At 57.7% G+C, this 12482-nt stretch overlaps 2 protein-coding genes across 3 annotated transcripts in view; one reads left to right on the top strand and one right to left on the bottom strand.

The window, feature by feature from the left end:
- Positions 1 to 1590: 1590 nt before the first annotated feature.
- Positions 1591 to 6480, top strand: PTGER1 (prostaglandin E receptor 1). Of its 2 annotated transcripts, XM_070373524.1 has the most exons (3): positions 1591 to 2802; positions 3796 to 4772; positions 5671 to 6480. In XM_070373524.1, the coding sequence occupies exons 2-3, from the start codon at positions 3816 to 3818 to the stop codon at positions 5935 to 5937; spliced, it is 1224 nt and encodes a 407-aa protein (XP_070229625.1). In that variant the 5' UTR covers positions 1591 to 2802; positions 3796 to 3815; the 3' UTR covers positions 5938 to 6480. The 2 variants fall into 2 exon arrangements, with proteins under 2 accessions (XP_070229625.1, XP_070229624.1); XM_070373523.1 differs by lacking the exon at positions 1591 to 2802 and having other exon boundaries at positions 3698 to 4772.
- A 109-nt stretch (positions 6481 to 6589) lies between these two features.
- Positions 6590 to 12482, bottom strand: part of PKN1 (protein kinase N1) — a 28761-nt gene continuing 22868 nt past the window's right edge. Inside the window, exons 12-22 of the mRNA XM_070373522.1 lie at positions 12351 to 12444; positions 10674 to 10753; positions 10523 to 10598; positions 10330 to 10421; positions 8761 to 8937; positions 8560 to 8622; positions 8340 to 8416; positions 8004 to 8146; positions 7410 to 7517; positions 7239 to 7319; positions 6590 to 6862 (exon numbers count right to left, since the gene is read on the bottom strand). Of these exons, the coding sequence (XP_070229623.1) occupies positions 6659 to 6862; positions 7239 to 7319; positions 7410 to 7517; positions 8004 to 8146; positions 8340 to 8416; positions 8560 to 8622; positions 8761 to 8937; positions 10330 to 10421; positions 10523 to 10598; positions 10674 to 10753; positions 12351 to 12444 (1195 nt within the window). The 3' untranslated portion in view covers positions 6590 to 6658. The remainder of the gene's footprint in view (positions 6863 to 7238; positions 7320 to 7409; positions 7518 to 8003; positions 8147 to 8339; positions 8417 to 8559; positions 8623 to 8760; positions 8938 to 10329; positions 10422 to 10522; positions 10599 to 10673; positions 10754 to 12350; positions 12445 to 12482) is intronic.

Here is a 12482-nt window from a genome sequence, read left to right on the forward strand (position 1 = left end):
GGATCTGTGTGGTGGCTTCGGGGTGGGAGAGGAGGGTGGGTCGGGGCTGGGAAAGAATGTAGCAGCTGAAATCCATCTTCTTCGGGCTCCAAATTGAATTAAGAGCTGGCCCCAGCCACCCACCCCCTCCCACCCGTTCCGCCTGATGAGGCTCTTGGCTGCAAGCCACCAGGCTTCCAGGCAAGGCCGGAGCTTCTTCTCCTACTCAGGGTGCAAATCTTGCTCCCTTTTGGACAAAGCTTCCCGCCACCCTCTGGCCTGATGTAAACAGTGGGCAAGAGGCAGTGGGCCCTTGTCTGTTCCGACCCAGTGGCCCGGAGAGCCCCCAGGCCAGAAAGTGAAAGTGTTACTCGCTCAGTCCTGTCCGACTCATTGTGACCCCGTGGACTGTATAGCCCGCCAGACTCCTCTGTCCATGGAATTCCCGGGCAGGAATACTGGAGTGGGTTGCCGACCCAGGGATCGAACCCCAGTCTTCTGCATTGCAGGCAGATTCTTTGCTGTCTGGGCCAGAAGGTATGGAGAAAGAAAGATGAGGTGGGCTTCAGATGGGGTCTCAGCCTGCCCCAGTCAGTGCTGATGGGAGGAGCCCACCCCAAGGCTCGGCGTTGGAGGGTAGCAGTCACGATGCACCTTCACTCACCCCACGCCCCCTGCTCCGCCTAGGCTGACTGGATGTGTGGGGTCTGCCAGCGTCCAGGGCACACCATACTTCTGTGCTGGATGTAATAAACCTGGAGTGCTTGTTTTGACAACCTACTTCATCCTTGAGGATTGAGGGGGGACCAGGGCAGGGGTGGGTGGGACCCTCACCAGACCTGGAGGGAAGAGCAAGGATTGAAGCAAAGGGAACCCAGCCAGAGGTCCCCACAGGAATGTCTGGAGGCGAGCTGAGAGGCAAGGTGTGAGCCTGCCTGCTCCCCACTTCCAACATGCAGGCAATGGGTCCTGGGAGGGGGGCACGGGGACGGAGGTTACTCCAGGATTCCCCGGGCACCTGTGCGCACTTTGCATGTCTGTGTTAATTGCTCAGGTTGTGAAGGGGTGAGGCTCTGAGTCTGGGTGTTGAGAGGGGTAGGACTGTCTCTCGGTGGTGGTGGTTTGTACTGCGTTGAGGGAATAGGGTGTGACAGCTGTCTTTACGTTCCAGGGTGTTTGTAACTGGCAGGGCTTGTGTGTGGAGTGTGGCTGTGTGACTGCATCTTGGGGTATCCAGTGCCGTAAGCAGGCTTCTCTGGGTGTTGCTGTTACTAGGGGTGTGACCGGCTAGATCTCGGAGTATCTAGGCGGTTACCATCCTTATGTCTCAGGCATATACAGTGTGTAACCTGTGGGGCCTGTCTTGGACTGTTAGGGGGCATCTCTGGATGATTTGGGGTGTGGCTGGGGGGCTCTGTCAGTGTTAGCGGTTGTGAGCACTGCTCAAGGTGCTGGGTCAGACTTGGACTTCCCAGGTGGCTCAGTAAAGAAACCACCTCCAATATAGGAGTCGGGGGTTCGATCCCTGGGTCCAGAAGATGCCATGGAGAAAGAAATGGCAACCCACTCTAGTATTCTTGCCTGGGAAATCCCATGGACAGAGGAGCCTGGAGGGCTACAGTCCATAGGGTTGCAAAAGAGTCAGACACAACTTAGTGACTCAGGAACAAGGGGTGTAATGGTCCCTTTCTCAGGGGCCTGTATTTCAGGCTGTTGGGAGTCTGTAACTATGGGTGTATCTGGTGTTGGGGGTGACACTGTCTCAGGGTGACAGAGGCTGACGCCAAGGGTCTGAGGAATGTGGCTGCTGCTGGGCTGGAAACAGGCCATGATGGTGGCGGGATCTTGGAATGTTAAGGGATACAATTGTGTATGTTTGAGTGTGAGACCATTGTGTGTGCGCGCGCGCATGCATGCACACACATGCCCCTGCAGGATGTGATTCTAATTCTTGGGGCAGGAGGTGAGGATGCAGCTGTGTGCCCACAGGTGTGGCTGTGTGTGACTTGGGACCACGTCCTAGAGCAGGATCTAGGAGACCGCCTACCAGTCACCACACCTCCTGGTCCCCCTGCCCCGCTTCGGCCTCCTCCTCCCTCTCCCTTCCTGGGGGATGACTGGCTGCACGCCTGGGCTTTAAGCCCCTGTGTAAATAATGGGCGGATCTCCTAGGCTGGCTGGACCTGATCCAAACTGGTCCACCCAAGGCTCTGCCCACCACCACCCACCCAGCATCCAGGAAGGCTCTGGCAGGGCAAGGGGCTGCCACTGGCCCCACTCAGGGCTCGCTCTCCCACCTCACAGCCCTGCTGGGGGTAGCGGCAGCCCCCCTAAGCCGCTCCCGCCTGCCCTGGGCGACACTCACATTTTCCAGTGTTTAGATTTTATCCGCTTTATTAATGAGGCAGGCAAGAGGCCCACGCCTGGGGGGCGGGGAAGGGGGCTGCTCCCGTCCCACCAGGGGAAGAGGGTCACGGGGCAGGGAGGACAGGCCAACTTCCTGGAGGCCCCCACTTCCTCAGGAGGGGAGCTAAGGTCTGGGAGTGGTCCCTGACCATTGCCAGGAGTGCGGGGGGGTGGTGGTCCCTGCCAACCCAGGTCCCCTGAAGGCATACACCGAGTGGAACGGCCCCTGGAGGCTGGAGTGGGCAGCGGGAGGAGGCAGGGAGCGGAGGAGCCGCCCCAGGAGGGAGGGAGGGGGGAGGGAGCGGCCTGCCGGAGAGCTCGGGCGCAGCAGGCTGGGGTGCAGCTGGGCAGCAGAGCAGCGGGGCAGCAGGGGCCAAACGGCAGGCGATGGGGACCCTGCGTCGGAGGCAGCACTGGGTAAGAAGGCTTGGGCCTGAGGACCGTTAGTGGGGGAGGCAGGCATGGAAGGATGGGGTACCCCCAGCCTGTGCTTCCTGTGTTCTTTGACTCTCAGCCCATCTGTCTGTCCCAGTTGATCTTATCCTCTGTCCGGCCTCTCTTTCCAGAAGACCTAGCAGTTCTGCCCTCTCAGCCCTCACCAGGGGGTATCAAGGAAGGGATGGTGATGGGTCAGCCTTGAGGCCTCTGGGGCAGGGGGTGGGGAGCCAGCAGGAGGAAACTGGGCAGCCAAGGGGTGGCAGCAGTGGTCAGAGGTAGGGCCTGGGTGGGAGACAGCAGGGGAGCTCAGAGGTGGGAGTGTGGGGCGCAGGGCTGGGGCTCTGAGGACAGGCCAGAGGTGCCGAAGGGGCAGGTCTGTGGGCACAGAGATGGGGCCTTGAGGACAGAGATGGAGCGATGGGGACAAAGATGGGGGCTGAAGGGACAGGGAATTGGCCCGGGGGGAAGTGTGGGGGGAAGCGATGTGCCCATGGTGGGAGAGGTGGGCTGTGAGCATGTAGGGTGGGGCCAGAGTAAAGGGTGATGGTCAGAGATGGGGCAGTGAGGTCAGGTGGGGCCCTGGGTTCAGAAATGGGTTAATGGTTACCAGAGAGGGCTGGGGTCCCAGGAATTTGTGGTGGTGTCAGAATGGAAGGTGGGTGTCAGGTGTGTGGGTAAGGCTCAGAAGTGGGGTTGGAGACAGGTGGATTGAAGCCAGGTGAGCCCTGATGATCAGAGAAGGGGTGCAGTGGGGGCCGACTGGGGCCGGGAGCGAGAGATCGGCCGATTCGGGGCAGCGGAGGAGAACTGGATCAGGCGTGGGGCAGCCAGAGTCATTTAGAGTTGCCATGGGTACAGGGTCCCTAAGAGAACTCTTATAAAGTCAAATGGGTCGGGATGATCTGGGAGGGGAAAACCAGCTGGTCCAGGCCAACGGCAGGACTTCACCTTCTTCTCCTCTCCTCTTCCCAGCCCCACCCCCAGCACCTGACATGAGCCCTTGCGGGCCCCTCAACCTGAGCCTGGCGGGCGAGGCGACCACGTGCACGGCACCCGGGGCCCCCAACACGTCCGCCGGACCACCGTTGGGCCTGGCGGGCGCATCGCCCGCGCTGCCCATCTTCTCCATGACGCTGGGCGCCGTGTCCAACGTGCTGGCGCTGGGGCTTCTGGCGCAGGCCGCGGGCCGTCTGCGGCGCCGCCGCTCAGCAGCCACCTTCCTGCTGTTCGTCGCCAGCCTGCTGGCCACCGACCTGGCGGGCCACGTGATCCCGGGTGCGCTGGTGCTGCGCCTGTACGCGGCGGGGCGCGCGCCTGCCGGCGGCGCCTGCCACTTCCTGGGCGGCTGCATGGTCTTCTTCGGCCTGTGCCCGCTGCTGCTGGGCTGCGGCATGGCCGTGGAGCGCTGCGTGGGCGTCACGCGGCCGCTGTTGCACGCAGCCCGCGTTTCGGTGGCCCGTGCGCGGCTGGCTCTGGCAGCGCTGGCCGCCGTGGCCTTGGCCGTGGCGCTGCTGCCGCTGGCGCGCGTAGGCCGCTATGAGCTGCAGTACCCCGGCACGTGGTGCTTCATCGGACTGGGCCCGGCGGGAGGCTGGCGCCAGGCGCTGCTCGCCGGCCTCTTCGCCGGCCTTGGCTTGGCTTCTTTGCTTGCCGCGCTCCTGTGCAACACGCTCAGCGGCCTGGCCCTGCTGCGCGCCCGTTGGCGGCGCCGCCGCTCTCGACGACACTTCCCAGCCGGAGGAGGCCCCGACAGCCGCCGTCACTGGGGAGGGCGTGGACCCCGCTCGGCCTCCGCTTCGTCCGCCTCGTCCGTCGCTTCGGCCTCCGCCGCCCCGGGCGGCTCTCCGAGCCGTGGCTCCTCACGCAAAGCCCGCGCCCACGACGTGGAAATGGTCGGCCAGCTCGTAGGCATCATGGTGGTGTCGTGCATCTGCTGGAGTCCCTTGCTGGTGAGGGGCGCACAGGTCCACTCCAACCCTGCTCCTTCCCACGCCCTCCGTGACCCCTCCCACCCTTTTCCATTCTGTGTCCTTTCTCCCTGACCCAGCCAGGGCTCTGCCCTTTTGCCCCCACCTGCCGGAGTCCACCCTTTGCTCTCTCCCTCTGACGTCCCACTCTTTCCAGGCCCCTTGTCTTTCTCCTTCCTGGGGTCTGTATAGGTCACCAGATCCAGGCAAGCCTCCCCTTCCAACCCCACCCTCCTAAGTGCCTTCATTCCCTAGCTCCCTTCTAGCATCACCACCTCTTTCCTTTTTTTCCCCTATTTTATTTTTGGCCGTGCTGGCTGTTAGCTGCTTCTCGGGCTTTTTCTCTCGTGGTGCGCGGGCTTCTCTTTTGCCCAGTGTCTTATTGCCTGGTGCGGGCTCTAGGATGCATGGGCTTCAGTAGAAGAGGCATGTGGGCTCAACAGTTGCAGCTTCCAGGCTCCAGAGCACAGGCTCAGGGGTTGTGGTGCTCTGGCTTAGCCTCCCAGCTGGCATGTGGGAAATCTTTCCAGACCAGGGATTGAACCCGTGTCTCCTGCATTGGCAAGCAGATTCTTTACCACTGAGGCACCAGGGAAGCCTTTTCTTCCATCCTCTGTCCTTTGGGGTATCTGGGACTTCTTTCTCGCCTGAGCGCACACCCAATGAAGGCCTTTGCTTCTGCCATGCTCTGTAAGGCCCTGCTTGCCACCACCCCCGCTCTCCACAGCTCCTTCCCAATTAGACTCCCACTTACTTTTACATTGCGTCCCTCCTCACAGCCCCCTTACTTCCCAGGCACACTCCCACCCATCCCAACCCTACCCTTCCCCAGACCCCTTTTCTTACACCGCCCCACCGCTCACACCACCTTTTCCCGCAGGTGGTGGTGGTGCTGGCTGTAGCAGGCTGGGGCTCCAGCTCCCTGCAGCGGCCGCTGTTTTTGGCCGTGCGCCTCGCCTCGTGGAACCAGATTCTGGACCCCTGGGTGTACATCTTGCTGCGCCAAGCAGTGCTTCGCCAACTGCTTCGCCTGCTGCCTTCAAGGGCAGGCGCCAAGGGCAGCCATGGAGGGCTAGGCCTAAACAAGAGCACTTGGGAGGCCAGCTCGCTGCGCAGTTCTCGGCACAGTGGCCTCAGTTCTTTTTAGGCACACCCGGCGTCTAAGCCAGACCATCCGGGACCGGCCTCAGGTCCGCAGGGCAAAGACTTCGGGGAATGAAATCTTTTTGCCGACAAGCCCAGGGCGGTGGGTCCTGTCTGGGCTGCGGCACCCTGGTGGCCGCGCGGAGGCGGCAGAGGCGCTGTGTACGTCTCCGGGTGTGCAGTTCTTGAACTTGCCACGCGGGGGCATAGAGATGCAGAGCGGGAGTCGCGGGAGCATGCGCGAAACGCCATGGTCGCAGTCCTGGGGGGAGCTCCGCTGGGAGCAGAGCAAGAGGGTCTGGGGACGCTAGTCGCCCCTGTCGCCATCAGGAATGACTCCCACAACCATTCGCTCATCGTAGCCCTGAGGTCCCCCAACACACCCCAAGTCCCTAGCCACAAGCCACGCCCCATCACGGGACTCTCTACACAACTCTGAAGCTTCTCCCATCGCAGCCCACCTAGGCTCTCCACCAGTTACAGGCCTGAATCTCCACCATCCCTTGACCCCTCTTCATATGACCCCCCACCAGTGCATCTCCCCATCACTCCCTACACCGCCAGCCACCCATTGCTTCCCTTCCCAACTCTTCCCACCTCCAAGCACTCCTCCCCGCCCCCATCATCACTGTGCACAAAAAAACAGGATGCATGGATGGGGCAAACCCCAAAGGCCTTTTTAAAAACTACTAACAGCTCGGTGCGGGCAGGGGTGGGGGAGGGGGCTAGCAGCTCCCAGCCACAAAGTCGAAGTCCCGGAAGGCCGCCTGTTCGGTGGCTGTGAGGGGCCGTGCGTCGCGGGGTGGGCTCAGCGTGGGGGCCTCCCCTGTGAATTCCTCGTCAAAGTTGCTGACATCAGTGCGGCCGGCCAGCGTGGGTACGAAAGGCGGCGGCAGGCGCCGGGCCAGCAGGGCATCCCAGCCCAGGGTCTGCGGGGCGAGGAGGGGGAAAGGTCACCAGGGGAGGCTCGGGGCAGACCACAGGAGGGTCTGCTCCTTGCGACCTAAGTCTGGGTCTTTGAGAATCAACATAGAGTCACACGACAGAGGTGGGGGCGGGGGTCATGCTAGGAGCTCAGGAAGGGTTACAGCATGAGTGAATGGGGAGGGCCGGCAGCTGGGCTCCTACACAGCAGTGCTCCCAACAGGCCAGCCTGCAGTTAACTTGGGTGGGTGTAGGAAGGTCAGTGGAGGTAAATGGGAGGAAGCAAAGGCAGGTGGGTGTTGAGGGGAGGTAACAAGGCTGGAAGTGAAGCCACTAGGTCTTGGGCATGGGGGAATGGGTCCTGGGGGTGGGAGACTTCACCCTGAAGAAAGGCTGTTTTTTCACATCCTCAGCATCCCTCTCGCTGGATCCCAACCTCCGCTCTGGATTCCTCCGCAGGAGCTGGGTGGAGGGAGTTCCATGTCAGTGTTTCCCTTCCCAGCCCCAGGGTCACTTCCCCTGGCTCACCCCAAGTTGGGCGGGGGTCCTTACCCTGCGCATGATGCCAATGGCTTCAGCTGACAGGAAGCGGGGGTAGCGAACCTCATCGTTGACGATGCTGTCAAATACCTCCTCCTCATCATCCCCTGGGAATGGGGACTGGGACAAGGAGAGCTTGGATGAATTAGGCCCCTCTGACCATACCACACCTGGTTCCATTCACCCAGGGGTCCAGCTGTACTTTGACATGGCTCACTTGAGAGGGGAAGGACCCCAATTTACAGATGCAGAAACTGAGGCCAAGGAGGCAGAGCTACTTGTCCTCAATCAGCTAGCCCATAGTGGAGGGTGAATCTGACACCCTCCTCCTACTGGCCCCCCTGCTGGATCAGCAGCAAAGAACCCGCCTGCCAATGCAGGAGATGCAAGTTTTTGATCTCTAGGTCAGAAGATTCCCTGGAGAAGGAAATGGCAACCCACTCCGGTGTTCTTGCCTGGAAAATCCCATGGGCAGAGGAGCTTGGCAGGGTACAGTCCACAGTGTCACAGAGTTGGGCATGACTTAGTGATTAAACAACCCTCCCACCTCACCAGCACACACGCAGGTTACCAGGGACAGGCAGGGTGGAGCGCATGGGATCTCACCTCACCAACCAGCATTTCATAGAGCAACACGCCCAGTCCCCACCAGTCCACCGCACGAGTGTACGACGTGTCCGTCAGCACCTCAGGTGCCAGGAACTCTGGGGTCCCACAGAAAGTGCTGGTCCGGTCTCCATAGCCCATCCCTGGGGGGGTGGCAAGGCCACGTGAGGTTATGGGGGAGGTCACAGCTCTAGCCCAGCCCAGCATGGGGTGGTCTAGACAGCCAGCCCTAGGAACCCAGTAAGGTAAGCCAGGTGGGGCTGGGGGGCTCCATTACCTCCCCACTCTGTCTGAACCCCAGAAGTCAGCCCCGCAGATCCGAACCCCGCCCCTCACCCTCCTTGCAGAGGCCAAAGTCTGCAATCTTGACATAGCCCTCGGTGTCCAGAAGCAAATTGTCCAACTTCAGGTCCCTGTGAGAGGGGGTGGAAGAATGTAAAGAGGGATGAGTGGGGAAGTGGGTTCTGCCTGAAGCCTGAGGGCCCCCCAGTGGACAAAGCGGGTATGTGCATGTATGCACGAGCCCACAGGCGTGAACCTGCACACGCACACACACCTGTAGACAATCTTGTGTTCGTGGAGAAACTGCAGCCCCAGCACCACACAGGCCGAATAAAAGCTGCAGAGAGAGGCTGGTATGAGGGACCCAGGTCTCTAGGCAAGGTAGGAGGGTCACAGAAGGCTCCCACATCGTCAAAAGCCCCCCGCAGTCCCCCGTAACTCCAGGAGGTGTGGGGAGGCAGGGTGCCAGGCTCACACAGCACGGGGCTCCGAGAACACATCACTGTGGATGTGCAGCATCAGGTCCCCGCCAGCTGAGTACTCCATCACGAAGCATACATGCTCTGGTGTCTGGAAACAGCCAAACAGGTTCACCAGAAAGGGGTGTCCCGCATTGGTCACAGCTGCCAAGATCCGCTTCTCACACATCAGGCTGGGCAGGGCAGGGGGGAGGGGGATGGGGGTCAGAGAACACAGCAGTTCACTACCCCTGACTCCCGTCATTCCCTAGTCTTCAATCATCAGATGTTTGCTCAAGGGCCTTGAATGGCTGTGCACACTTGGGCAAGTTGCTTAATGCGTCTGAACCTGCTCAAGAGGCACCCAGAATCCATCCATTGTCCTAGTAACAGTCCCCTAACTTCCTTTTGGGAAACCACCAGGGGAACTGTTACTTCCCTTCAGAGCACCCCATCTCCCAGGCCAGGAATTGGTTCATGAATGGGCAAGCCAAGCCAATGGGTTCAAACTCAAGATTTCTGCTGGAATGAACAAGGGAGAAGAGCCAAAGCTGGCAGATGAGCCCTAAAGTGCTAAAGCAGGAGGTATCTCTGACCCTATGAGGGGAGTACAAGCAAAGCCCACACAGATAAAAGCAGACGTGAGAGACGTCAACTGAGCACCTGGATACAGCCATGCCTGAAGGTAGTCCACCCCTGGACTTTTCTGATCCAGAGCAATAAATTCCTCTATTTGCTTAAGCCTGTCTAAGTCGGATTCCTGGTTAATAAAGGGATGTCAAGAAGACTGGGACTATTTCAGTGCCTCTACTGGGCATTTACAGGGCGCAAGGCACTCTGCAGAATGATCTAGAGGCATCCTCCCATTCAATCCACCCAGCAACCCTGCAAGAAAGGATTACTCCCCTTTTATAGATGGGGAGGCTGAGGTTCAGAGGGTAAAGTGAACACTCTAAGGTTTCTATGCACATCTGTAGCAGAGGCAGGATTTGAGCTCAGGGTCCTGACCCCAAAGCAGAGTCAGTACATGGCACCATTAATAGCACAGGCTTCAGAACCCAAGTCCCTAAGTTCAAATCCCAGACCTACTGCTTACTGGCTATGTGACCTTGGGCAACTGGCTCAATTTCTCTGTGCCATCAGAACTGGGACCATAACAGTGTTGACCTCTTAGAGCTGTTGTGAGGAAGGAGTTACTGAATGTAAAGGACATGATGGGTGCTTGCTAAGAGTCATTAAATACTGGTGGCTCAGTCGGTAAAAGAATATGCCTGCAATGCAAGAGACTACCTGCAATGCAGGAGACCCGGGTTCGATCCCTGGGTCGGGAAGATCCCCTGGAGAAGGAAGTGGCAACCCACTCCAGTATTCTTGCCTGGGAAATCCCATGGACAGAGGAGCCTGGTGGGCTACACGGGGTTGCAAAAGAGTCAGATACAACTTAGCAACTCAATGACAACTAGCTTAGTAAGTAGGAATGATTGTTATGAATCATTCTCACAGAACTCCCAGGAAGGGAGTGCTCTGTCTCCCACTTCCCAGAAGAGAAGACTGACGTTCTCAGAGGGCATGAGCAGGGTCCCCACCTCTCCACCTCGTCTCGGGCCACAATGTCCCCTTTCTTCAAAGCCTTGATGGCGAACAGCTCCCCACTGGGCCGGAATTCAGAGAGCAGCACCTGAAACCACAGTGGTCACAGGGGTGGCCTTAGTGGCCAGTCTAAGGACCTGGGGTGTGGACCCCCAGCCCCCCAACTCCTTACCCCACCCCATACCTCACCTTCCCAAAGTGACCCCGGCCCAGCACTGCCAGGAACTTGAAATCCTCGAGGGTCAGGGGTGACTTCCTCAGAGGGCTGCAGAAAGACAGGACTGGTGGGGAAGGGACAGTGGGCAGGGGTGGTGGGTGGTGGCCAAGGGAGGGGTGTCACCTGCACAGCGTGGGGCCTGGTGTCTCCTGGGTCTCCGAAGGCAGCTCGGGAGTGGTAGTAGTTGCCTGGATCGGAGAACTCTGTGACAGAGAGAGGAGGTCAGAGTACAATAACCCATAACCACAATGGATATGACCCATCTCCAGTCTGACCTCTCATCTCCGTAAAGTCAAAGCTATGTGTTTTCCAAGAGTCATGTACAGATGTGAGAGCTGGACCATAAGGAAGGCTGAGCGCTGAATAACTGATGCCTTTGAATTGTGGTGCTAGAAAAGACTCTTGAGAGTCCCTTGGACAGCAAGGAGATCAAACCAGTCAATCCTAAAGGAAACCAACCCTGAACAGTCATTGGGAGGACTGTTGCTGAAGCTCTAATACTTCTAACCTATTGCCTTTATTGGTAACAGCCTTATGGAACAACCTAATTCTTTACACCATATGAATATATAATGAAGAATCAAAATTAAAAATTTAAGTTGGAGAAAATTTACCTACTAGTCCATCATTCCCACTATAGAGATAGTTTTAAAAGCTCAACCAGTGCAAACAGGTAAACAATAGGAAATACAGTTTCTCCTGCCCCAGCTGCTCTCCCCAGAGCCAGCTGCTGTTAATGATATCGTGAGTACCTTTCTAGATGTATTTTATACTCATTCAAGCATTTTTGTGTGCATGTGTGTGCACGGCCATCACAGATGTCCAGGAGTGGAACATCTAGGTCAAGATAACACCCATTTTTATCTCAACCAGCTTGCCCTCCCAAGAAGATGTAGTGATTCACATGCCTCCCACTGACTGCCTGCCTGTTCTCCCGCATCCTCTCCAGCATTCAGTGTTATTCAACTTCTGGATTTTTTTCTTTTTTTTTTTTGCCAAATTCATCTATTTAATGATATCATTTAATGCCATGAAGCATATAATATTATTGCTGCCATTTTTTAGAAAATAAGGTATAAAATGCATTCAGTGGGGTGGGTAATGGGACCAGCTCTTACACATGTGTCTACCCAGATGCCTGTAAGCTATACCAGGGGTTGGTAAACTCCGTATTTTGTACAGTCTGTAAGCTAAGAATCATTTTTATGTTTTTAAAGGGTTGAGGAGAAAAATCAAAAGAAGAAAAATAGTTTATGATTCCTGAAAGGGATGTGACACTCAGTAAGGCTTTCCCAGTGCATAGCCACACCCCTTGGTGTCTATATCACATTTTGCTGCTTTCTATGAGAGTGGTATTGATGAGACATCACTGTGACCCGTCTGACCCACAAAGCTGAAGATACTGACGATATAGTCCTTTCCAGAAAAAGTGTACTTGCCCTCTGACCTAGATCAAGCTTCAGAACATTTTCATCATGCTGGCAGGCTCTCCTGAGTCCACCCTCCTGTCAATAAACTGCCTGGAGGAAACCACTAACTTGACTCCTGTCATCGACATGAGTTTTAAACTTGATCATTTTACAGGGTGGTGTGCTAACCGCCAAGAGGTGAAGCGGCTTGGCGTGGGTCACACAGATAGGCAACAGAGCAGGAGTGGGGCCCAAGTGGCCTGGTTCCCGAGCTCATGCGTTTGTCTGGGATAGAAAATGAGACCCCAGCTCTGGCAGAGATGAGCTGTGTGACCAAGGAAGTTCCTGGTGAGAGCTTGGAACTTGAGCTGGGCCAAGGTGGGGTGCTCACCAGACTGGATGGGCTGGAAGGAGGACCCAGAGGGCTCTTCTGGGGTGAGCTGTCTGTCTCAGTCCCAAGGTTCAGCTTCTCCACAGATATGTCACTGCGGCACAAAGAAGGAGGGCACATCTAAGACCTGGC

Source organism: Bos mutus, chromosome 7 (genome assembly GCF_027580195.1).
Source record: "Bos mutus isolate GX-2022 chromosome 7, NWIPB_WYAK_1.1, whole genome shotgun sequence".
Taxonomy (NCBI): Eukaryota; Metazoa; Chordata; class Mammalia; order Artiodactyla; family Bovidae; genus Bos; species Bos mutus.

What these genes read in the sequence shown, in the direction of transcription:
- PTGER1 (XM_070373523.1), top strand. Translation starts at nt 3,711, where the DNA reads ATGGGTCGGGATGATCTGGGAGGGGAAAACCAGCTGGTCCAGGCCAAC. An exon ending in TCTGCTGGAGTCCCTTGCTG is followed by an intron (nt 4,773 to 5,670) that starts GTGAGGGGCGCA and finishes CTTTTCCCGCAG; the next exon opens with GTGGTGGTGGTGCTGGCTGT.